The sequence below is a fragment of the Malus sylvestris genome, chromosome 16 (genome assembly GCF_916048215.2).
Source record: "Malus sylvestris chromosome 16, drMalSylv7.2, whole genome shotgun sequence".
In the NCBI taxonomy this organism is placed as follows: Eukaryota; Viridiplantae; Streptophyta; class Magnoliopsida; order Rosales; family Rosaceae; genus Malus; species Malus sylvestris.
Genome location: NC_062275.1, coordinates 2,869,140 through 2,893,210, shown reverse-complemented (window position 1 = coordinate 2,893,210; position 24,071 = coordinate 2,869,140). Strand labels below are relative to the sequence as shown.

The 24,071-nt window shown below is 38.7% G+C and overlaps 5 protein-coding genes and 1 pseudogene across 11 annotated transcripts; 2 read left to right on the top strand and 4 right to left on the bottom strand.

The window, feature by feature from the left end:
- The first annotated feature begins 2,267 nt into the window (after positions 1-2,267).
- On the top strand, positions 2,268-6,466 carry LOC126608744 (KRR1 small subunit processome component homolog). The gene is made up of 12 exons (XM_050276745.1): positions 2,268-2,537; positions 2,948-3,024; positions 3,181-3,291; positions 3,661-3,729; positions 4,483-4,539; positions 4,663-4,701; positions 4,802-4,906; positions 5,028-5,110; positions 5,238-5,319; positions 5,748-5,891; positions 6,003-6,074; positions 6,196-6,466. Exons 1-12 carry the CDS (start codon positions 2,351-2,353, stop codon positions 6,307-6,309), a joined length of 1,140 nt encoding a protein of 379 aa, XP_050132702.1. The 5' UTR covers positions 2,268-2,350; the 3' UTR covers positions 6,310-6,466.
- LOC126608743 (aluminum-activated malate transporter 4-like) lies at positions 6,285-8,598 on the bottom strand. Its single transcript, XM_050276744.1, has 6 exons — positions 8,225-8,598; positions 7,983-8,120; positions 7,631-7,900; positions 7,413-7,549; positions 7,150-7,296; positions 6,285-7,032 (listed from the first exon to the last, which is right to left on the bottom strand). The coding sequence occupies exons 1-6, from the start codon at positions 8,526-8,528 to the stop codon at positions 6,502-6,504; spliced, it is 1,527 nt and encodes a 508-aa protein (XP_050132701.1). The 5' UTR covers positions 8,529-8,598; the 3' UTR covers positions 6,285-6,501.
- A 562-nt stretch (positions 8,599-9,160) lies between these two features.
- On the bottom strand, positions 9,161-10,988 carry LOC126607188 (uncharacterized; annotated as a pseudogene).
- LOC126607187 (homologous-pairing protein 2 homolog) lies at positions 10,657-12,811 on the top strand. The gene is made up of 6 exons (XM_050274685.1): positions 10,657-11,301; positions 11,405-11,430; positions 11,754-12,021; positions 12,148-12,218; positions 12,323-12,511; positions 12,597-12,811. The coding sequence occupies exons 1-6, from the start codon at positions 11,274-11,276 to the stop codon at positions 12,687-12,689; spliced, it is 675 nt and encodes a 224-aa protein (XP_050130642.1). The 5' UTR covers positions 10,657-11,273; the 3' UTR covers positions 12,690-12,811.
- On the bottom strand, positions 12,773-14,939 carry LOC126607186 (uncharacterized). Its single transcript, XM_050274684.1, has 5 exons — positions 14,627-14,939; positions 14,175-14,278; positions 13,893-14,064; positions 13,658-13,780; positions 12,773-13,550 (listed from the first exon to the last, which is right to left on the bottom strand). The coding sequence occupies exons 1-5, from the start codon at positions 14,813-14,815 to the stop codon at positions 12,900-12,902; spliced, it is 1,239 nt and encodes a 412-aa protein (XP_050130641.1). The 5' UTR covers positions 14,816-14,939; the 3' UTR covers positions 12,773-12,899.
- A 1,195-nt stretch (positions 14,940-16,134) lies between these two features.
- LOC126607184 (uncharacterized) lies at positions 16,135-23,763 on the bottom strand. Of its 7 annotated transcripts, none has more exons than XM_050274679.1 (15): positions 23,299-23,763; positions 21,627-22,771; positions 21,127-21,523; positions 20,878-20,940; positions 20,358-20,430; positions 19,829-19,985; positions 19,448-19,739; positions 19,254-19,368; positions 18,992-19,159; positions 18,778-18,848; positions 18,498-18,675; positions 18,238-18,360; positions 17,832-17,896; positions 17,249-17,299; positions 16,135-17,160 (listed from the first exon to the last, which is right to left on the bottom strand). In XM_050274679.1, coding segments are annotated over exons 1-13 (3,153 nt in total). In that variant the 5' UTR covers positions 23,668-23,763; the 3' UTR covers positions 16,135-17,160; positions 17,249-17,299; positions 17,832-17,894. The 7 variants fall into 7 exon arrangements, with proteins under 7 accessions (XP_050130636.1, XP_050130637.1, XP_050130639.1 ...); XM_050274680.1 differs by having other exon boundaries at positions 17,249-17,287; XM_050274682.1 differs by having other exon boundaries at positions 18,272-18,360.
- Positions 23,764-24,071: the final 308 nt, after the last annotated feature.

The following is a 24,071-nucleotide window of genomic DNA, read 5'->3' as shown; positions in this document are numbered from 1 at the left end:
ATGATTAAACAAGGTTGGCATTTTGTATTAACATTTTAGAGAAAGAGAGAGACGAAAAGAAAGGTGAGAGATGAGGGAAGAGAAGAAAAAAGGATTGGATGAGAAAAGAATCCTACTCCCATTTGCCAAGGTATCTGTGTCTGGAGGACTTACTCCACAATCAATGAATCCGAAATTTAGAATCCAATATTAATAATCTATTATTTGGTCTGAGAGTTTATCATGTATGTGATATTATTGACACTATTCTATATTTTGGTGTTCGATTGAAAATGAAAGATTTGAACAAACAAAAAAACTTGATACAAGTTTAATTTTTTTAGTCAATAGTAGGAATAGTCTAATTTATTATAATAGGTTCAATTCCTTAAATTTAATTGTCAATATTTATCTCTTCAATAATCCAGTCGTACATGTCACATTAGGTGACTTCGACTGCTGTGTTATTTTACATTGATTCTACACCTGGCTTACATGATTTATACGTTATGACATGGCATATTTTGGGTTTCACTGCCCTTGTGCGTTGTTTATATATATGTAGTACTATTTTCTGGAAACTATACGGGTTTTACAATGAGGGGTTATTATGTTCATAAAAGATAAATGTGTTTTCAAATGTTTTGTTTTTGCCCACTCACCCTTCTGTTTTGCGCCCCTCCAAATTCTAGGTAGTTGATTGTCTTTGGTGGCTCACGAGGACTTCACGACGGTTCTGACATATCCAAAAATAAGTAGGGATCTTCTCCCTGTTTTGTATAATTAGCACTTAGTTGGTTTGACTACGCTGTTAGATTGCATGTGCTCTGAATACTCGTATTTGGTACTTGACCACTTTTATGCACTTATTTATTATCACTAGTTAGATTAGCTTAGGTTGGTTTTTATTTATTTGCATTTTCTTATTATCGTTTTCACTTTTGTTGCGCACTTGGCTACGTTACCCTCACGTGACAGCCAACACGTCTCGACTTCGATCGGGGTGTGTCAGGTATAATGTTTGCAGATAGATTTATTGGTAGAATGTTTGCAGATAGATTTATGTTAGTACATTAGATTTTGGTTATAAGATATTAATTAATTTGTTTGGAATTGGAAAATGCATAATATTAGAAGATTTTAATTGATTTTTAATATATTTAGAAAATATAAAATGAGTATAGAAAATATAAAAAGATATAACTAGATAACTAGACTCACTTCTAAAAGGACACTACGTTTTTGAACCTCGATCTAAAAGTCCCAAAAAATTACTAAGAAACATAGGTAAAAACAAGTGATATACGATACATAAATTTGTGGATAAATTTTGAATATTCCATTGACTGATAGTTTAAGTTGAGCATATTTTGTTGATCAAAAAATAAATTCAGTATAATTTCACACAACGCAAAAATAACACAACACGACACATTTTTTATAGATACAACATCAACAAAAACACTTGTTGTAAAGTATACTAATTAGTCTTCTTTTCAAAAAGGGGATAATTGGTGGCAACAGTTATTCACTATTTTCGGGCCCGAAGAGAGGATAATGAAATATGATTTGTATACACGAACTTCTTTATTTTGATATTTCCATCAAATAAATATTTAATTGTTTCAAGGTGAATATAAAACCTCTTACTTACAAATAAATAAAAATACTACTAAAATGTGATGGAAAAAATAAAGAACCTTTACCTGTACCCAAAAGAATTAGGAGTGCAGAGCATTAATAATAATATTTTTTTTAATTGAAGAGTACTAATAAAAATTAGCAATTTCCATATTTATTCTAGAAAAAATATTTTACAGACAAAATATATTATAACTCAAATAATCTATATTAATCTCTATTAATTAATGAAATCCTCATTGTTAACAAAAAGAGGGTGAAAAGAATATTTAGTATTTTATCACACAAAAAAAATGATGAGTAATAATGTAATTTCACAGGTCTAAATTTTACTGTTTTTTATTGAAGCATCATGACATGTGATGTTAAAATACCTCTAATATTAAAAAAAAAATAAAAATCTCCCACTCCCCCTACGTTTTTTCTCTCTCTCTCTCTCTCTCCCTCTCTCCTTCTTATTTTCTAAAAAAATATGTTCATACACACAAAGTGTGTAAACAAATGCTAGTTAAGATATTAAAAAAACTTGTAAACAAAAAATCCATGGCACTTTTATTTTTCTTTTGTTTTGGTTTCCCTGCAAAATAACGGCCATTTTTTCCCTCGCTACTTGAATAGCTAGATAAACGGGCCGACCCAAACCCATGGATTTTTAAATCTTACAACACTCGTCTCTCTGTCTCTATACGTCTAGGGTTTCAAACGCCGAAGCAAAAACAACAGAGCGACGATGGAGACCAGCGAAAACGCTGGCGTTCAGCAGCCGCAGAGGCGCAAGGACAAGCACCGCAAACCGAAGCCTTGGGACGACGACCCTAACATTGACCGCTGGACGATTGAGAAGTTCGACCCTTCTTGGAACGAAGGTGGCATGCTCGAAGTCACCTCCTTCTCTACGCTGTTCCCTCAATACAGAGGTGCCTCCTCTCTTCTTCTTCTTCTTCTTATTACTCTTTCTTTTTTCTCTGTTTGGCTGCCGAGAAAGTGTGGGAAAATAAAAGAAAAGAAAATTTCAAAAGTTTTAGTCCTGAAATAAGTGTTTGAGATTTTGGGTAAAGTAAAAACTATTGGGTTAGAATCTGTTTTATTGACCTAATTCTTTTTATGCTGTTTTGTGCCGGTAAGCATTTTATGATGCTAAATTTTAAGAAAATGTATTTGAAATTTGTGTGAAAAGTGAATTTGGGGAACTCAGGTGAGGCAAAAGGAGAAAACCTAGTTTGAAATATGGCTGTTGCACAGTCGGGATCTTGTCTTTCAGTGTGCATTATAGGAAATTATGCTATTGTATTTTCTCACTCACGAGTCTTTGCACTCTGTTGTGCAGAAAAGTACTTGCAAGAATGCTGGCCAGTGGTGAAATCTGCTTTGAAAGAGTATGGCATTACGTGCGAACTGAATCTGGTATGTTGCACTAGCTTTCGTTTGTGCAAACTCTTGTATTTGTAAATTTGGTTGGTTGACCTTTATGAAATTTATTCGTGACCGATGGGTGGCTTATGAAAAATTCTGTTTGATTTGGTTTATGTAGCTTAACTGTTGCTTTCGTAATGTGGGTAGGTGGAGGGTTCCATGACAGTCTCAACAACCAGGAAGACTAAAGACCCATATATTGTTGTCAAAGCTAGGGATCTTATCAAACTTTTGTCAAGAAGTGTTCCTGCTCCTCAGGTACAAATGTCAGGTTCTTGTTATTATCTTCTTATGTTTGATTCGGCTTTCCTATGGATTCAAACAGTTTGAAGTAGTTTTTAAGGTATTTCTGTTTGTTCTTTCTATCTCATTCCTTTTCTCTTTCGATGCTATAATATTCTTTTCAGAATCAACAGAAATGATATACCATTAGTTTTACGTCAGATTATTTGAATCCTAGTGAAGAGCTCAGGATCAATTTTATAAACCTGTGATATATAACTACATGATACTATTTCTCGTTACTTACAAACCCCACTATATATAGTCTCATTCATGGAATTGAGTTTTGGGTTGGGCAATTTTTTTTGTGAATTTTCTGATTCAAGTGCTCAACCTTTGTTTCAGGCAATAAAAATACTGAATGATGAAATGCAATGTGACATCATCAAGATTAGCAGCTTCGTGAGAAGTAAGGTGTGTTGCTTCAAATTTCTTTCGTTTACTTTTAGTAGTGGATTGTCAGTTTTCTTATGAACAGATCCAAGCTATTAACTTCCCATCAATTTTTTTTTCTTCTTTTCAGAAGCCTTCTATGTAGTTTTGATGCAGGACCTTTTTGTGTCAGCACTAAGATGATATGAGCATTTGTTTGATGCTTTAGGTTTTGAGTTTCTTAGGTTTTGTGAAACAGTAATACAAGGATGAGTTTACTAGTTTATAAACAATTGATCCGCAAGAGGAATGTTATTTTACTAAAATTCACATTTGAAGGGTGAAATCATTTTAGGTTTATTTTTAAACTACCTCTAGTACAATGTATTAGGACTTAATTTTGCCTATTGTGCAAAGAACAAGCGGTTGGTAACCCTCATTCAGCAAAGGCAGCGTATTTGGATAATTTTAAATTGCTGAGTACTGTGGCGTTGACAATCCAAATATTTCCGAGTGATTGTTGAATCAATTTCCCCTTTCATTTGGTCTTAGACTGGGTACTAGATAGGTGGTAGCCCTCCTCAAACTCCTACCTAGCCTTTGGGTTCAACTGCCTACTCCGTGTGAGTTGGACCCAAGAACTACCCTTAGCAATGGAGGAACGGTAGGGATTGGCTAGAAGAAATAAGTACTGACTGTTGACTTTTGTAATAATACCAACTGTTGAACTGTTTCAGTTGGAAGATTTCCAAGAATAATTTACTTAAGCATTCCAATCTCTTTTATTGAGTGCAGGAACGATTTGTAAAACGGCGGGACCGCCTGATTGGCCCCAATTCGTCTACTTTGAAGGTGCATGGAGTAAACCAGATATCATGTTTTATAATTCAATTATATATGATTTCACATTTCATTAGGTATATCCTTATATCTTATTCTGTTTCTCTAATCTTTCACAATATAATTTGAACACAGGCACTTGAAATACTTACAGGCTGTTATATTCTGGTTCAAGTAAGTGTGCTATTCCTTGTGATTGTGATTGCTATATTGTACATTTTTATTTGAAGTGAAACTATGGCAAAATAATTTTAATTTGCTTGTAAATGAATAGGGAAACACCGTATCTGTAATGGGTTCATTTAAAGCATTGAAGCAAGTCAGGAGGATTGTGGAAGACTGCATGACGAATGCAATGCATCCCATATTTCATATCAAGGTGATTGTCGTTGTACTATGTGATTTCATCAAGATTGTCTCTCACCTTACAAAGTTAGACCTGAAGGTCTGTGAATGAATCCTCTGTGCTTACTTTTTATCTCTTCCTTCCTGGTAAGCAGACTCTCATGGTGAGGAAAGAACTTGAAAAGGATCCGGCGCTAGCAAATGAGAACTGGGATAGATTTCTTCCAAAGTTCAAGAAGTATGACTTCTACTTCATTTTTCTTTAACTCTACGCATGCTGACAACTGTTATTGCCTGCCTATGTTTTGTAGGTGTCTTAGGCACTATTATTTCAGTTTTGAACTATTCTCTCTTTCTCTCCCCAGGAAAAATATTAATCAAAACAAGGTCAAGAGTAAAGAGAAGAGACCATATACACCATTCCCGCCTCCCCAGCAACCTAGCAAGGTGAGTAATTTGCTACCAGACTCTTGTATGGTCTATCTTCCTGCAAGGGTTCCTTGTGAATGAGGCATAATAAGGTTGCTGTTCTCCTGAATATGCATAACAAAAGTAACTATTTTTGGAAGCTGTTATGTCTATAGATAAAGTATCTTCTCTACCTAAAATTATTAAAATGTCGGTGATCTCTGTCTTAGTTAATTGTAGAGGCTTAACTTTTAAATGTTACTGAACACGTTTGCCTTCTTTCTTCCCCACTTTTTTATACCATTTTAGTTCTTGATTGATGTCTGATTCTATCCGTTTAAATATCCCTCCTTTTTAGTTCCCAATGTTCTTCCTTTTCCAAGTAAAAATAAATTTTTGGAAGTTATTTTATATCAACTTGCATTTTAGTTGTCATATAAATTTTCATTTTTCTGTTGCTTTCTCAGATTGACATACAATTAGAAACTGGAGAATACTTTTTGAACGACAAAGTGAAATCAGCAAAGAAGTGGCAAGAGAAGCAGGAGAAACAATCTGAAAAAACCGCAGAAAATAAGCGAAAAAGAGAAGCTGCTTTCATTCCTCCAAAGGTAGTACATTGATGCTTTCTGTTTTGTTTGGTGTTAGGGTGCTTTGATTCTTTAAGTTACTTATACATCTTCCTATGAGCTGTTGTTAATTTTCTGTTTTTCCTGATTCAGGAGCCTGTAGTTCAGGATACCAAATCTGATGATGGTAGCAAAGATCTGGCTGCCGTGGCCACGTCTCTGAAGGTAAACAATAATGATAGAAATAAGGCATTGCTAGAAGCTTACATTTTGATCACTCTCTAGAAACATGGTTGTCTTGTTGGTTTCGTTTTACCTTACCTCCTTTTCGCTGGTTGTTTTACAGAAAAAGGCAAAAGAGTATGGAATACAAAAAATGGCTGAGAACGTAAATCCAGAAGCATATCTTGCGGAGTCTGGAGAACCATCGAAAAAGAAATCCAAGCGCAAGCGTTCTTAGATATAATTTTGAGTTGTGATTTGTGATAGATAGGCTCATAGATGAGTGTTGGACATGTATCATCTGAACAAACTCTGGATGGTTTGAAATGTAAGGAATTGTTGTCCGCACCCACTGATGACATTATTAAGTTGATAATCGACTCATTTTTTCGAAACGTCCCCTTTTTAAATTTCTTCTCAGGTTTAGAGTTCAAACGGAACTGATTCCCACAAGATTTCCAGTAGCTTGAAAATTCCGTAGTGTATCCGGAACAAACGCCTGAAAGTCTGCCTTCTCACCGAGCTCTTGGAATGTGTCAACCACATTTTGAAGCCGGGCAACAAACTCAATCAGTAGCGAAGCAAATGTGGCCAGGGACAAGGCGCTCGCGCTTTCATATGTTCCACAGTTACATTCCTTGATAACGCCGCTGCCGCCACCGAATGAGAGAGGCACGGGCCAAGATGCTTGGTCCCCAAGCATGTCCTCTGTTGAAGCATTTTGTGGTCCATTAGGCCGTCTTCCGATTTCCCAACTCTCTGAATTGACCAGAAGATATGATCTCTGGTCTATCTTCTTCTGCAGTTCCTCTGCTGCCTCATGCACGTCTTGGAGCACGTCTCCAGGGCCTAATGTTTCCATCTTCTCCACTTTCTTGGCGAGTTCCAGCAAAACTTTGGCAGCTTCAGCTCCAACCCGCTGGAGTTCATCACGAAAAACCTGCCTCTTTTCTGCTGGTGCCTACATGCAGTACAAAATTATAAACCAACAGTGTTTGTGTGAAGGAAACTGTACAATTAATATGTCCGAATCACAATTTGTAATGTAATCGTTTTCTTTCTCGTCACGCAGAGTTACCTGTATTTCGGAAAGAATGCACCCGTGTAGAGCCATGACCATAAACGCACAATGCCTCAATGCACCACTTAATTTCACAAAATTTGTCCAAGGATAATTGTACATTCGGTAACGCCCATGAGGTGGTTCCCAGACTGCAAATCCCAACTGCATAAACAAGTCAAATGGCAATCAAAACTCCCAAGAACTTCCGGGTTGTATGAGTGCTTTCTAGAGAAGAAGTGCTTATAAGCAAAAGTGCTTCTTCTTGGGGTAAATCATACCAGAGTTTCTTCTTGGCTTGTAGATTCTACCACGGATCGATAGCCCTTGTACAGTGGATCATCTGCAGCTTGGTATGTAAGAATTCGTGACGGGATCCTCTCATATTCGACACATTTTAGGTACCCGTTAACGCAGCCTGAGCAATAAAGTCGAGCAGATTAATAGAGCAGAAAGCTGACTAGAAATTAAAGAAAAAATTCACACATTGTAATTGTACCTTCTAATGAAGTAGCAACTCCCTTGAAATTCTTCACAACCAAGTTATGCAGATCCTCTCCCGACCATATCGGATATATGCATATGTTAACAGCTAAACAAACGGCAGCTCCCACTGCAATAAGAACCAGTCGAGTCACAACTGCCTCATTGTACTCCCTTGTTCTGTTCCCAGCAACCATTAGGATGCAGTATGTCAACACGAAAACTCGAAACCCGTACTCGTAGGGCTTCATTGTTGGGTACAGCTTCAAGTAAGACGCAAAAAATCCTAAAGGGTGTCGAGAAGAAGCAGTCAGAAAAAAGGTTGAATTTAACCATGATTTTAATTTGCAATTAGTACTTATACGAACCAACGATAAATATGCTTATGACAATCACAACTTCCTCCAGTTTTGCAGCCAGCAAAGATAACTCGGAAAAGCAGAATGCAAGCATTCCGGCAAACAATGTTCCGAAACCGCGGTTAAATCCTTTGATGAAAGTCCCACCTGCATGAAAACGGAAAACTGAAAACTGAAAGCGAAAAGCGAAACAATGGTTATCAAACAGACCTACATTGTCACGTTACGTTCTGAAATCAAACATAGCGTACCGATGCTGAATTCGAACATCACAATTACAGTGAGGATAGCCCAGATTGAGTACTGACTAACGTCGCGATACGATTTTTTCCAAAATATTAGCAACGAAACTGTGGACAAAGCCAGTCCCATTTTTATTGCAAAGATGACTTTCCTGGGATCAGAACGGCCCATTTGCCATGCTTTTGAAGCAAAATGTAGTAAATCTTTCCAAGAATTCATCATCTTTTTACCCATCGAATTGAAACGCGTGCATCTGCTTTCTGCATTTTCGTACTCAGCTCCCTTGAAGCTGCCCAGAAGTGGCTTTTCCATGCTGTTGGCAGACGAATTAGCCCAAGTGAGTCTCTCTTCCTTTTAACCTGCTGTGGCACTCGTCAATGATAGAGAAGAATGCACGTCTTTGGACTTACCCAAAAAGCAATATGCATGTCTTTCTGGTTGAAAATAGATCCGTACCTGCTGTGTCACTTTTTTTTTTCTCACACATCCTTGTTGATTTTTATCTATTGATATTCTTCAATTCTTTCAATCCGAAGGCCGGAAATTAAGATTGAGAGATAAAAATAAGTTTGTGAATAGCACCACCCTTTATTTTATCTGGGTCACTCTAACATATGAGCCTCCAATGAAAAGAAAATACAAATGAAACATAAATAAACATGAGGGTGTAGAAGGAAGAAAAAAACGCGCGCAAAAGCCCTTTTTAATACGAAAAATTAATGAAAAAGATTTGAAAACTTTGAGTTTTAACGAAAATGACAAAAAAGTGTTGTAAGTGAATAGTACCATGATTGACTTCTTAGAGTAAAAATATGGTTTTTCGTTAAAATGAACAATACCGGGAGTTTTTTGTTGAAGTTCCCTTTTTAATAATTATTGGCCCTGTGGCTTTACCAAATGGGGGGAAACTTCACGCCCTTGTCTTTGTGTTTTTTGTCTTTGGGAAGAACAAAGGAAGCTTCATGTTCATATTGAAGTACAATGTTTTGTCTTTGTTACACTTATTGCAATCAGACATTTACTTGCTGTAAAAGCTACAGTTCCTCGTCAAGATTCAGACAAAAAAGGTAAGCAACTAAGCCAACAACTGGTACAAATCTAAGATAATTTACGATACCAATCTTGCTGCTCCCAACATCTTGAAGATTGTCACCTATTAACCAGGGCTGGAAGATAAGGACAGATATCCCAAATGAATGCATAAGCCAACCTCTCCGATCCTAGGTAACCGATCAAGAACTCCCGTCTTTCTGAAATATTCCCAAAGTTTCCGTCCATTCGGCCAAAAAGTGCCCACAATGCAGGTATCAGACATATCGCTCCGCTAGCAAGTCCAACGATGGGAGCACCATTGGTCATGACAGACCCGAGCTGTGAGCCCTTGCTTGGAGTGTAGTCTGACTCAGCCTCATTCAGCCGGGTAGCCATGTAAGGTATTAGAAAAGCCGTTCATATCACATGCACAACAACATTGATCAAATTGATGGAAAATGTAACTGGTCTCCGAAAACATGCCCATTACAAAGCAAATATAAAATCATAGACCGATAACAACTAGCTCTTGACCTAGTGATATCTGTTTCTCAATCACGAAAGAGGTCCTGCGTTTGAATCCGCCCTCCCGATTATCAAAATTCATAGATTAATGCTCACAATCGACAACAATAAGTTTTGGACAAAAGCACACTAATAGTGAGAAACATCTGAAAAGCCCATAGGGCGTCGAGAGACCACTTGTGTCTGTCCCTCTTTCAATCCGTGAACAGCAGAGGAGCAAAACATGAATGTCCACTCAATCACAAAGTTGAATAATCCTTCAGACATCTAAAAAACAAATTGTCCAATGTCCATGTCAGAAAAGATGCTTAAATAGTAAAACTTGGTAGTAAAAACCATTCACTTGATATGACAAATTCTGACCGGGTGAAGAACTGGGGCATCAATCAAACCAACACCAACTACTCTGCAAACAAGTTAATTGCAGATATCATCACAAAAAAAAAAAAAAAAAAATTAAAATTCACCACTACTAGATATGACTAATATGAGCTGAGATTTCACCGTACCGGTATCTCAAGCCGATCATGCACTGTCACCTGTTTCTATGTTCCGCACTCTGGTGCCTTGTTAACTTGGGATATCGTCACCGTGACGGGGCAACATGGAAATTGAACTCAGAAAATGAATAACTGATTGATTGAGCATACTGGAGTAAATAAAAAGGCAAAATGAAGAAGGAATTCAGAGAGAAACAAGAGAGTTCACTGTATCCAAACTAATTCCCCACACTGGGTCTCCCTGAAATCCCAACAAGGCAACATCTTTGAGCAGCTAATTATAATTATATATATAAATGTATGTATGTATGTGTGTATGTATGTATGTATTACTACATATATATAAGAATTACTCGAAGTACATTAATTTACACACAGGAGCATAAGGAAGGAGAAAAAGCCACAAAATGTAGACTCCCTCAGCAAGCCATGCAGCAATCTGAAGCAGCCGTTCTGAGCCGTCGTTCTCCTGCTGGACGGCGGTGGTGTATTTCGGGCGATCCGCGCGTCACATGTGCGGCTTCAATTTGGAGTCCTTTCGTGGGTTGCGGGCGGTTGTGAAGGCCGCGTTTGGGAGTCCAATGCCCCAGAAAACGGCTTTTGCGTGCAAAATTGGGTCTTGGGGTCGAGATCTGAGGGAGGGCTTGTTTGAAAAACCGGCGCGGCGGTTGGTGCAGCAGAGCAGAGGCGGAGATGTCCCGCTGACGGTGGCCATCGTTTCTGAGAAATGAAAAGTCACCGCGTGGCCTGCCTCTCGGCGCCAAATTAACGATTTTGTTTGCTTTACGTAAATTCGAGTATGAAACAGGGATAAAGTTGTCCATTAGAAAACCACTTTTAAATTGGAGATACGGCGTCGTATACCGAAAGGGAGCTCATTATTATCGTTTTCATTTCAAATCGAGAGCCAAAAGTTTTCGAGTCTCTGAGAAGCTTCTTCTTCCCGCCATTTCCCGTAGAGTTTCCGATACTCCGGCCGGAGCCGTAGAGTTTCCGATCAATGGCTCCCAAATTCGAAAACCCAGAAGGTAATCCGAGTTCTAGAATTCTCCTGTAATTCACTCGATTTGAGTTTCCGATACTGAATCGCTAAACCTCTTTGTTGCCTTTGGTTTGGTGGAAACGTTACAGCAATCGTCCTCAACTACCTGAACGAGGTAAAAATAATCTTTCGTTTCTCCTATTGCAATCTAATTTTACTGTAAAGTCGAATAAATTGGTAATATGTGAATTTCCTTTCCGATTTTTGGCCTGTTTGGGAGGTGAGAAAATCGAATTGTGATTAATTTTCTCTTTTTAGTAGCTGCTGCTGCTGCTGTTGTTGTATTTGTTGTTGTTGTTTTCCTCTTTTTGATTTCGCTGTAATTCTACTAATTAGCGTTTAATTGAAGGAATTAGTAAGCCTAAAACAAACAGATTATTGCTAAGTAGAGTTTGTGCTCGTCCTAATGCTGATGGTAATTTGCACATCTTTGTCCAGCAAAATAGGCCGCTGAATTCTCAAAATGTGGCAGATGCGTTGCAGAAGTTCAACCTCAAGAAGGCGGCCATACAGAAGGCGCTGGACACTCTTGCGGATAATGGCAAGATTTCGTTCAAGGAGTATGGCAAGCAGAAGATCTACCTGGCTCGGCAGGACCAGTTCGACATTCCTAACAGCGAGGAGCTTACCCGAATGAAGCAAGAGAATGAGAAACTGCAGGAACAGCTGGGTGAACAAAAGAGAGCAATTAGCGAGGTTGAGGGAGGTACCCGTTTGCTATTCCTTACTACATTTCATAGCTTTGAGAATTGACTGGTATTCGACATTTTAATTCTCTGTTTAAGGTTTTGCCTTGCAGATTTTGAAATTTCGTGATGCACTTTCGTTGCAGAAATAAAAACATTGCAGTCACATTTGACTCTGGAGCAAATAAGGGACAAAGAAGCGAAACTGAGAAAGGAGGTAAGTTAATTCGATAGGTTTGTGCTTGATTAGGTCAAATTATGTGACTGGGAAAAAAGGGTATGGAGCATGGATGAAGTCTGGTGTTTTGAATCCTGTATTAGGTCAATGAAATGGAGGACAGGTTGGAAAAATTGCGCGGAGGAGTTACGTTGGTCAAGCCAGAAGACCGCAAGGCGGTTGAGCAAATGGTCTCCGAGAAAGTCAGCCAGTGGAGAAAGCGTCGAAGGATGTTCAAAGATCTGTGGGATGCTATTACTGAGAACTCACCGAAAGATGTCAAGGAATTTAAGGTATGCCTGTATTTGGATGTTCCGTTTTACGCGCTTATGGAATATGCTATGGTGTAGCTGTGAATAGTCTGTTGTGCTACTGCAGGAGGAGCTCGGGATCGACTATGATGAAGATGTTGGTGTGAGCTTGCAGTCATTTAGGGATCTGTGCAGTAACAAGAGGCCTAGACTCCGTTGAGTTTTTCAGATGATGTCATGCATTAGTCAAATGTTCCGAAATTAGTTTCATGGTGTTTAAAACTTGGCTTATGTATCCGTTGATTAGTTGTATCAAACAAATTTCAATAGATATTACTGGAAGTACTCACGATCAAAAATAATCAAACACGTTTACAGTTCCCGAAAACAAAAAAAGGAGATCAAGAAACAATCAAATTTATAATCAAACTCAGAAGCCACGCACCCGTCGAGTCCTCAGAGAGAATGGTCCCTTCTCAATGTTTAATCGCGGCGGGCTTTGCCTTGCAGATCCTCCAGCGACATGTACTGCAGGATATTCAAGCCTTGACTCTGCCTTCAAGCCGGATTGAAACCTCGAAGGAATTGGCTTATGAGACGAGGGCGGTGTATTTGGTTCGCTGTCGCTTTCACTCTCATCAAAAACTATATCCTTCCCTAAAAGATTGGCCTGCCCTGCGGCATCTGAGGACATTGGAATCACCTCATCTCCATCTGAATCTAAACTTAAAGAAGATGTTGACCTCTTTGATTCACCTTGATTTTGCTCACTCTGCGATTCTGATTCAGTTTTAAAGGACTCGTATCTGTCAGATAGCTTCCCTCGTTTACTTCTGGGACTATTTTGATCACCGGGATCATGAGATTCAGACCTAGAGAGTCGCACTGCTGCTTTTGCAGCATCTGCTGCATAAGCTGCAGACTCGAAAGCTGCTTGCGCAGCATCAGCTACATCCTTGTATTTCCTTGGCTTAATCGAACCAGAGAACCTATCATCTCTTCCGGTCTCTTCTGCAGAAGCCTGCACATTATCCGCTGGTCCCGTGCCACTTGAACTGGCCTTGTTCGCATCCGATTTGTCCTGCATTATTGATCACGCACGGCAAACCTCAGATACCATGAATAAATTTCAAATTAACCTCGGTTCTAATCCTCTCGTAATTCCAGTTATTCTTCCAAATTACATACCTCAGTGGAAACGGAAGGCGTTTCTTCCAGCGTCAGAACAATGTTATTCTCTGCAGCAATTTCTTTGAGCACCTTCATTCTGACCTCCAAAACGGGCATCCTAGTTGACAGTTTTTGCATCATCTTCAAAAACCGAAAAACACACAAATCATTAACATGCCGAATTTCTCTTGACAAAAACGTAAGCTTTGCATTGAAATTAATTAGAAAAGTTCAGCCTGTTCCGGATCATTACCGTGAGGTTGACTCCACAATTGTTGCGCACTTCGATGGCACGAGCGGCAAATTCCTTGCCAAAACGAGCAGTGAGAACCGCGCGAATCTCTTGAAGCTCCGGAAAATCCCCGCATCTTGAAGCCGCATAAAGCAAACTCGATGTTGCCTCCTTCAGTTCATCAGGACATTCCCTAAGTGAACAAAGACACCGCAAAAGTCATAAAATTAGATTGATGCCAATTGCCAACTAAACAAAAGTACTTAAAGTTAGATTAATACTAATTAGTTTAAAAAACCAAACCTTTCTTGTTCAATGAGATGAACCCTTTCGATCACGAGGTTGCAAAAACCCTCGATCATGACAAACACGTCCAACATATTCTGCTCCTTGATCACATGCTCCACCTGCCAACAACAGAACAAACCAAAGTCTCTCAGCGTCGAATTCCAGCAGAAAAATAAGAGCCGTGGAAAAATTTGATCGTGAAGCTACAAGGATTGTTTGGGATGCTTTTGTAGGAAACACTTATACGCGCTTTTGCTATAATTGCTTTTATTGTAAACATGTAAGCGTCTTTTGTTATCTGAAAGCATTTTAAAACACATAAAAATATTATTAAAAATCCAAGGTGCTTTTCCAGAAAGTACTTTTACGAGCATTCTTAAATTTTTGGTCAATTAGATTAGTAGCGGTTTGGACACTCCTTTTTAGTCATATGAACTCCGAATTGAACGTTTTAAAACGGAACTTACGCGAAGAAGAGCTCGATCTTGGTGACCCTGCTGGAGGAGCTGGACGACGTCGGATCGAGCCTGAGAGCACTTGACCTGGCGCTGTTTCTTGAGAACGGCGAGGCGGGAGAGAGCGAGGTTCAAAACTGGTTTGAACTTGGCGGAGGTCTTGTGACTCCTTCCAAGCAAAGCATCGAGCTTTCTTCCCATTTTTTCACCACCTTCTCTCTCACTCTCTCTGTCTCTGGATAATTCCAACGGATGAGGTAGAAAGAGCAAGGCAACAAACGAGTGCTGGATCGTTTGCTGCTTTAAGGGGTGACGACGATGGGGAAAAACTTTGACTTTTATACGGGTAGTTCGGACTTTGGAAGAGGAGGAGGTGTTGCTGACGTGGCATTTTGTTTTGTTTATTAGGGTTTATTTTTGGCTTAGGGGCTAAGTTTCTACAATCATGTGGAGGAACGAGGAGATGTGGTTTTGATAAAACGCGGCTTGTTATTAGCTGGACTATTTCTGCCAAGAGAGCAAGCAGAAAAACATCCACTTGTTCTCACGCTCTTCGGACACGTAAGTCAAAGTGACTCGGTGGGCACGGCACGGATTTTGTGTGGTATACTCTCCGGATCTCTTCCACCTTTACTCTAAGAATTTTTAGCCATTGAATCAAATTTTAAGAGCCTGGGTTGTTTGATGAGAAGAATTAGGTGAAAATGATCCGGAGATAATCCATTTCCATACTATCTATTTAAACCATCATTTGTAACATTTCTCTAATAGAGATAGAACCCACATGAGTAAACGGGCCCTATTAGAGATGATTTGTATCAACTCTTGAATAGAGGTAGAGCTTACCAATACATATGATCTCATCTTTACTCGAGATGATACAAATAGATTGCAAGAATAACATTTTTGTTCAGTGTGTTTTTTTCTTGTGTAATGCTACATTTATCATATATTTGTATCATTATTTGTACAATCTTTCTAACAAAATTGGGAGCCGTCAATATACGCTAGTCCCTCCTCTATTAGGGAGATGGAGCAAAACCGAAATTTCCAGTCGAAATTTGGAGAATGGGGTGTCCCAATCGATATTTCCAACCAACCAACCAGATAGAAACAACATTTCCCCATCTAGGAATAGTGGTGGTCGTGAGCACTCTTCAGTGTGGACTAGGTGACTTATTTGGAGAATTGGTTGTGGAGTTGAAGATTCTTGAAGATGAAGCTTCTCATATGACCCAAAAATTGGAAGAAAGCAAGAGAACTGGTCCCCCAACCCCCCAAAAGAACCCGGCGGCTAGTCTACAAGTGTAGACTTATCAAAAGCACTAAGCCACGCAATTGACATTCACCACCACTGCTGGAAAAAAGGGGGGTTTCGGTAACACGTTACCATCGATTTACAAAAGTATTGAAGGATCACGAAAACGAGCTGTGGAAATTTAAATGCAAACCGCAAAGTCTCACATAACTTTCGGCATCAAACATTTGGGAACGAATCCATCTTTGCAAGAGACCATTCATTGGATATATAACATCAACACCGATTGCCATACCACACGCGTTAACATAAGTATTACAAAATGTCTGGAACCGAAAGATTACAACCCTTGCATCGTCAATGTAAATTATGTAGCACACCAAAGAAAGTTGATCCCGGTTACAGTTCAGTACGATGAAAATAAACAATAAAACTAGAGGGAAAATATGCAGAATACATACGACTATTAACACTTTCATCTCAAATTACAAATCAACCCGGCTGAATGGGTAGCTAGCATAACATCTCGAGTTAAATACGAGTATATCTGTCATTAGATCAGCATAACTTGTATAACAATAACTTGCTGGCGGTGAACATCAAACGGAAAAACAAGAGCAAAACCCGAACTAATTACATGAAAACAGCTACAAACAATAATAGAAGCAATCCCAAGGCAATACATTCCTTTCTTTCAAGGCCTTCTATCACTATATTCTATTGAAACTGATTATAAACAAAACAGCTTATTTGACATTATCAACTCCTTTCCAGAACATCGATAATGAAGAACAACGAAAGAATTGTCAAGTCATAAGAAAATGGTAAAGAGAAACTGAAGTCGGGCGCACAAGGGTACAAGTAATAATTTTTTAGTAGCCGACAAATAACAAGAATCAACCTCTGAAGGTGCAGGCCAACAATGTGGCTTAACCTTATTTGATTTCATGGCATTGTATTCCTTCCAGGTGTTCGAAAGTGCAGTTCAATGTCGTGAAATCAAATAAGGTTAAGCAACATCCATAAGTACATCAGTTTCAAGGGAGACCAATTATGCTAGTTAATGTTTTAATTTTTCAATAGGAATTAAATTGTGTTTTCTTTAGGTTCCTAAAGTCTTAACAAAACTGTTTAGCCAGTATCCACGTTATAGCCATATTTCTAAAGTATTTTCCATAGGAATACAAGTAAAATTTTGCTTCACAAAAACTGCACACCAAAATAAATAAAAACTATGATTTGAATATACGTACAGATGGCGCAGGAGTAGAAGCATGGGGGGCATACCCTAAAAACATAAACAACAATGTCAATACTATAGATCGTAAGGAAATACATTGCACACAAGAAGCAAATTCATTACCTAAATTACTTACTCTGAATTTGTTCTAGATCAAACAGCAGCCTCATGCCTCCTGTGCAAGTGCCTCCAGAATGACCATGAATCAGATGCAATGCAATCTCATTAGGATATGCAGATATTTAAAAGGTAGAACAAACAAAAATAAGTAATAAATATAATGCTCTCAAGCACATACAAAGACTGAAAGGAAAACAGATGTCTGAATACAATTTCATGCATTTAGTATGACGTCAAATAAAACAAACATGACATGGTACAACGCGTCAACTGAACCCTGTTTTAGAAGAACCAATGCACATTTCAGAGTGCATGTACATGCATTAATACATTCAGATAACAAATACAGTAGTAATAAAGTAACCCTCCTCACAATTTCAAACGCAGACCAAATAGCAGACACCAGAAAGAAAAGAAGAGAAAGAAGCTACAAGAAGTCGTCAAATTAATCTAGAGCAGCGACACTAAGACTCAAATTAAATAGATTTCCAAGTCAACCCAGTAGCTTCATCTAGGAACAGAAAAACAAAGCATGAAACATAAAGTCATCTATTTCCAAGTCCCTCACAATATTCTCCAAATAAGCAAAACCAAGGTACCTTCTCCTGGGTTCCTTTTAAGCATCTAAGCACTGGAGGGTTGCCTCATAGCAGTATCACATATCCTGAATGAAAAGTTAAATTAGAATCCCCAGAACCAAATAATTAAGGTACAGCGGGTGTAAAGTTACAGCTGACATAAAGGACATGAAAATGGATGTTTAACAAACCTACCAATCATAAACTAAAGAATGAACTTCAATACAAGCAACCAAGAAAATAAATACATAGAAGTATATAGTAAGAGAGCAGTATATGCTTTGTAAACAACTCTTGAAGATAAATATATCTTCTGTTGTACCACAGATTGAATTGAAGAAACCAAGTTCAGAATACACATATAATCATGATGGAAAATTATAACAGAAGTAATTAATTTTCACATTTGCCAACCATAAATGATTACAGGGGGAAAAGACGCCTTTGGCTAGTTGTCTTACGATAGAAACAGTACAAGTGAAAGAACCCCCGCCAGTGATGAGTACTCCTGACCAAAACATCACCCCCTCTGACTTCAACCATGCCAAAACTGTGCCAAAAGCTCTCAGGCCATCACAGAGAAGAGAGATAATGCCCAATTATTAGAAACTGTATGAATTAGATCAAAATGTACAAATATCTAGCGCGAATTCTGTAGTCAGAAAATCAGCAACAGGGTTCACTTGCCAGTGATGAATGGATGGTTCAAAGCTTGTGATACTGTCAACCTCTTATCTGGATCCAATACAAACATTTTATCTAAAAGATCTTTAAAGTCAGCTAGCATCTTTGCATTCTCACCAGAACCCGTAATAAGTGATCCAATATCTTTTAGCTTTATATTAAAAATCACCCGATTGATTGCCTGCACAAGCAGAATTTAATCCTCATAAGCTTGACAGGAAACCACAAAACTCTGATAATTGACAAGAAATAGACAGAAATAAGCCAGACCACAGATGCTTACCTTCTTTGTAACAGGATCATCTTCTGTAGCATGGAAGTTCAGATCCTGATCAAAATGTTGATGTGTAAAAGCTCCCTATAAGTACAAAAACCAAGACAAGAAAAATATTAGCAAAATGAATACCTTATTGATATAGAACGGGCAAAACAGTTATGAGATATTAGAAAATATTCATATATAAACAGAAAATTTTGGCGAATGTCAAACCCAATACTTGCCTTACGAAGCATCTTCTTTGGGAAAGGGCCTTTCAGTTCCATGTGTAGACGTAGCATATCATTGTTTGTAGCACCGGGAAAAAGAACTTTTCCTGTATAAAGTTCGTACAAACAGCAACCAACTGACCAGATATCCAGTGGATGATCATAAGGCAAGCCAAGAACTGCAACCAAGACATATATTTAAAATACTAATTAATGCCTCCCATGACTTGAAAAAACTAACATTAGCTTAATAAAAAAGAAAAGAAAACTTACTTATTTCAGGAGCACGATAAAAGCGGCTGACGAGGTATGGTGTAACTTCATTCTTTCCAGCGAACATGGCATTACCAAAATCACACAGCTTCAATACATTTTTTGACTCATTTACCTGAAGCATAAATTTATTATGAGAAACATAAATGGTTTGAGATACAATCCAATCATCAAAAAGAGTAGCAAACACATACCAGCATGTTATCTGGCTTTATATCACAATGAAGGACACCGCAGTTCTTTAAATGCTTCAGTGCAATAAAAAGTTGCTTAGCATATTCTCTGACGCCAGTTAGCTTAAGACCAATATTGCGCCCAAACTTCTTTAAGACCTCACGAAGATTCATATGAAGGGATTCAAACACTAAACAAAGATGATTTCGATACTTGAAATTCGACAGAAAACGAACACAGTGGCGCTTATTATCTGGATCGTGACCTGCTAATTTCTTCAATATGGTCAACTCAGTCATACCGGCCTTTAACCTATTCACACAAAAGAAGCAATAAAATGGGTAAAAGAGTAATAGCAAACCAAAGCCAATAGCAATGCAAGTGGTATCATAATCACTTACATAGTGTCATTGCTCCGTATCATCTTAATTGCCACTTCTTCAGGTTCACCATTACCAACTGTAAGGTTCTTTGCACGGACGACTGTCGAAAAGACACCCTTCCCATGAGCAGCAGTGATTTCATATCGAGCATCAAGTAATTCTCCAAACCGGTAACCTTCAAAGGATCATCATAATAAATTAGAAAAGTAAAACGACAGTAGGAAGAAAATAAAACATATCTTGGATGAAATATCAACCTAGGTAATCAAGTAACGCAGCATTGTATTTTGTATAACTTCAAAATGCAACCAAGAACTATAAACAAGGAGGAATAGGGCAGAAACTAATTCGGGCAATAAGAGAGAACATGAGTGGCTATATGGAGATGCGAGATTTTATTAAAGCACTGCATGAAGAAAGGAAGGAGGCATGGTAATGCAACTATTAATTGAAAGGGACCATTAAAAGCCTATCACAGGTGGAGAAAATTCCTAGCAAGAAATAACAAAAATTTTGAAAGACATATAAGAACTGGTCATATACTCACTGTAGTACCCTTCTGCATCATCCCAGTTATCATGAAGACCACTCCTTTCAATTTGTACACGATCTCCTTTTCCCTGCACACAAAATAGTGCATAAGATTAATGTCTAGCCGTATGCTATATGACTGATAATCATTCTAGAGTCCAGAGTCCAGATAATCTTTCGAATGAGACAGAATGAAAAAAAAAGTCATTCAGATATTGCCTGTGTAAAACTATGAAATTAAAGAAACTGCAGTCATGAATACAAAATCAATCACAAATAGATAACATGTAAACTAAAGCGCAGAGTAACAAGGAACATGAACAAAGGCCAATGCTTTCTCATTGTTGTCCATGCATAACAAAAACATGTGCACATTAAACCAAACTAATACCAGCTCAACTAAATGCATGTTATGCAGGATATAAGATTAGACTTAAATTTACTGAACCTTTTATCAATTTCTAATCCACGCCATAATTGCATGCACAAAGTTGCACTGCATGGGAAAATAACATATGCATGACATTGAAACTCACCAATTTTTGAACTCCAACTGGGGTCTCACCAAAGATATCATCAACGGCAACAGCTCCTTCACTCTGCATAAGTTGAAAATAAAAATAAAATTTACATAAATCAGTTAAATTCTAAACCCTGCACGGCAGGTTTGTTCGTAAAATGTCAAAACTAAGGGTTTCAACAACAAATGAATCTACGTTTAATAATTAAAAAAATATTATCATAAAAAGTATGGATAATATGAATTTCAGAAAGAGTGGACTGACCTCTGGAGTACCCTCTCCAAGCCCCGTGGCACCAGAAGGCATTCTAGAAGTATCAGCACCATTCTGCTGAGGTGAAACAGAAAATGCAGCAACAGACACATCCCCATCACTCCTTCCATCATCAGTTTCTAGACCAGGTTTGACAGAAGCTGCTGATTGCTCCAGATGATCTGCAGAACCTTTATCCACTGATTGCTCCAGAGGCTGAGGCTCAAATTGCTTTTGCAACTGTGACTCAGTTTGTTCTTGTAGACGCAACTCTTTTGTTTGCTGTGACTGCTGACTTTTATATTTTTCTAAGATGGCTTGTTTTATTCTTCGAGACTCTTCCTTGATTCTATCCACATCATCCTCTTCCTGGCCAGCAACTTGAATGCTTTCTTCTTCATCTTCATCTCTACAAAAAAAAGGGAATATATGCATCTAAAGGTAAACAAATGGGAAGGGGAGGGAGAAGAAGGGAGGTGGGGCGGGGGTTGGTGTTTAAAACAAGCAACTACCTTTCTAACATGTCTTCATCCCCTTCGACAGAATAATTCTTTGGACTCTGTACCTTTGCTGGATCAGTTTTACTTCTTCGGTCCTGGTCGTATCCTTTTCCATTGTGCCTTGATCGAGCAGATTTATGCCTATCTCGGTTTCCATAGATATCCTCATGATGCTCATATTTCTCCCTCTCCATATCTCGACCCCTATCCCTGTCTCTATCATCTTGCCTCTCCCATTTTCGGTCTGTATCTTTGGCCCTATCTCGGCCCCTCTCCATGTTTCTGTCCCTATCATCCTTGACCCTGTCCCTGCTCCTATTACTATCATCCCTATTCCTGTCCCTATTCTCAATGTCCCTGCTCCTATGTCGCTCTTCCCTTCTCCTTTCCATATAAATCACTCTTTCCCTGCTATGCTCTCGTCCTATTCCCCTTTTCCTATCCCTAACCAAATCCCTGTCACTACTCCTTTCTCTTTCTTTCTCCCTTCTCCGTTCATTGTCCCTGATTCTTTCTTGATCTTTCTCCCTTCTCTGCTCCTGACCCACCTCCCTCTCCCTACTTCTCTCTCTTTCTCGACTATGGCCTAATCCAGAGTATCTGCTATAACTAATATTGTGTTCCCTTTCATCATCCCTCCTCAGATCAACACTGTCAATACCAGGAGTCAATCCTTCATCATCAGAGCCGTGCACAGCCTTGCTTTTCTCAACATACACAGAGGTGTCCCGTTCATGATAATGTCTCCTCTTCGAAAGAGACTCTTCTTCTATTATACTGCGGGAACGAGATCTCTCCCTCAAACGATCATACGACCTTGATCTGCCCCTACCATGTAGCTCGTCACCGCGCCTATCACAAGATGGTGAACGCACCAAGGTATTGTACTTGTCCCCACTACTTCCAGAGGATAACTTTTTCCGATTAGCTGATTTACTTCCATCTTCATACACTTTTTCATCATCAAAGTAATTCTTTCTCTTATCACTTCCTCTAGAAGGAGACCCAGACTCCCTGTGTCGCCTAGAATCTCTAGGCAAACCAGCCTCATTCCGAGACTTGCCACCAACACGACCGCGGGCATCATCATCATCATCATCATCATCATCATGCAGGTGTCCCACAGTCTTTGTATTTTTATTGATGTTATTGTCTCTCTGCCAAAAAACACCAAGAAAAAAAAGTAAGTGCATAAATTGCAGTAATTAACACTTATCTGAGGAAAAAAAAAAGTTCGTTAATAACTTAATATGAAATGTAACCAACTCTTACAAATTAAAGTAAGCCATCAGCCTTCATTGATTGAAACGCCTAGGAAACTTCATTTGCAATTGATTCATGTTCGGCTAGTGCAAGAGCGGGTTCTTATATATGTATGAAACAATGGCTATGACTCAGCCACTTGAACAAGCTCTCACCAAACAAATTTCATCACACAGTTGAAAAAGAAATGTAAAAATCTTTTGGTCACTGAAACAACAGTTAAAATATCAAAATTTCTGAGATTTTCAACTAACAGAATTTTGGAACTGAAAAGAAAAGAAACCCATTTAAATTTGAAACCTGATCAATTATAAATTTCATGAAAACGAGCAAGCAGCAGGGAAATTATCCAATTTTCCAAAAAAAAAAAAAAAACACTTTCAGCAACCAAAGGCACAATCAATGAGAAATCAGAACACACCAGATTCCGCTTATTAGAATGATCGCCAACTCCAGGAGTCTCAATTTCACCAGACTCCGCATTGGAAACCCCATCATCGCGACCACCGACACCCTCCTCGTCGAGAATTTCGCCTTCCTCCACGTCTTCAACCGGCATAGAACCATTGACACCGGAATCATATAACTCAACAGGCGGCGGTGGAGGAGCTTCGACATCGTCGACGACGGCCTTGGTCTCCTCTTCGCGCTTTTTGCTGCCGTGACGGTGACGATGGTGGCGGCGGTGGTGGCGGTGCTTGTGGCGCTTGGACGACTTCTCGACGGCCTCTTCGTCATCGGAAGAGGCACCGCGGTGCTTGCGATGCGAGTCCTGGGCGTCGCTGGTCATCGGGAAATCTAGGGTTAGGGGTTGAGTTTTCTGTCGTTTTCGGATTTTGGGGGTTTTGTGAGAGTCGGAATTATGTGAGCGAGCGAGAGATTTGGTTTTATTTATGAGATTTTTTTAACGAAATTACAAATATTTTGAGATTTGAGATTTTGAATGTGGCATGTATTGGGCCGATATTTGAGATTTGCGTTTGATGGTCTTCTATTACTTTTTGATCTATTTATTGGGCCGATACTTTAGATTTTTGGGCCTATATTTACCCAAAAAAAAGTGTTTCGTTTTGCATTGGGTAATACTAGGAAAATTAAATTTACAGACAAAATTGGAAAACTAAAAGACATAGAAGTTGATGATTGATTTATTACTTAAGCTGTGATAAATGTGTTCATTTCTATTAGTGACAC

Coding starts and splice junctions, on each gene's coding strand:
- LOC126608744 (XM_050276745.1), top strand. CDS start 2,351: ATGGAGACCAGCGAAAACGCTGGCGTTCAGCAGCCGCAGAGGCGCAAG. Junction 3,292..3,660: donor GAAGTGTTCCTGCTCCTCAG/GTACAAATGTCA, acceptor CCTTTGTTTCAG/GCAATAAAAATACTGAATGA. Junction 5,892..6,002: donor CTGCTTTCATTCCTCCAAAG/GTAGTACATTGA, acceptor TTCCTGATTCAG/GAGCCTGTAGTTCAGGATAC.
- LOC126608743 (XM_050276744.1), bottom strand. CDS start 8,528: ATGGAAAAGCCACTTCTGGGCAGCTTCAAGGGAGCTGAGTACGAAAAT. Junction 7,901..7,982: donor CATAAGCATATTTATCGTTG/GTTCGTATAAGT, acceptor GACACCCTTTAG/GATTTTTTGCGTCTTACTTG. Junction 7,033..7,149: donor GCATTCTTTCCGAAATACAG/GTAACTCTGCGT, acceptor TACTGCATGTAG/GCACCAGCAGAAAAGAGGCA.
- LOC126607186 (XM_050274684.1), bottom strand. CDS start 14,815: ATGGGAAGAAAGCTCGATGCTTTGCTTGGAAGGAGTCACAAGACCTCC. Junction 14,279..14,626: donor AAGATCGAGCTCTTCTTCGC/GTAAGTTCCGTT, acceptor TGTTGTTGGCAG/GTGGAGCATGTGATCAAGGA. Junction 13,781..13,892: donor ATTGTGGAGTCAACCTCACG/GTAATGATCCGG, acceptor CGGTTTTTGAAG/ATGATGCAAAAACTGTCAAC.
- LOC126607184 (XM_050274677.1), bottom strand. CDS start 23,667: ATGACCAGCGACGCCCAGGACTCGCATCGCAAGCACCGCGGTGCCTCT. Junction 19,740..19,828: donor ATACGGAGCAATGACACTAT/GTAAGTGATTAT, acceptor TTGTGTGAATAG/GTTAAAGGCCGGTATGACTG. Junction 18,676..18,777: donor ATGATCCTGTTACAAAGAAG/GTAAGCATCTGT, acceptor CTGCTTGTGCAG/GCAATCAATCGGGTGATTTT.
- LOC126607187 (XM_050274685.1), top strand. CDS start 11,274: ATGGCTCCCAAATTCGAAAACCCAGAAG. Junction 12,219..12,322: donor AAGCGAAACTGAGAAAGGAG/GTAAGTTAATTC, acceptor ATCCTGTATTAG/GTCAATGAAATGGAGGACAG. Junction 12,512..12,596: donor AAGATGTCAAGGAATTTAAG/GTATGCCTGTAT, acceptor GTGCTACTGCAG/GAGGAGCTCGGGATCGACTA.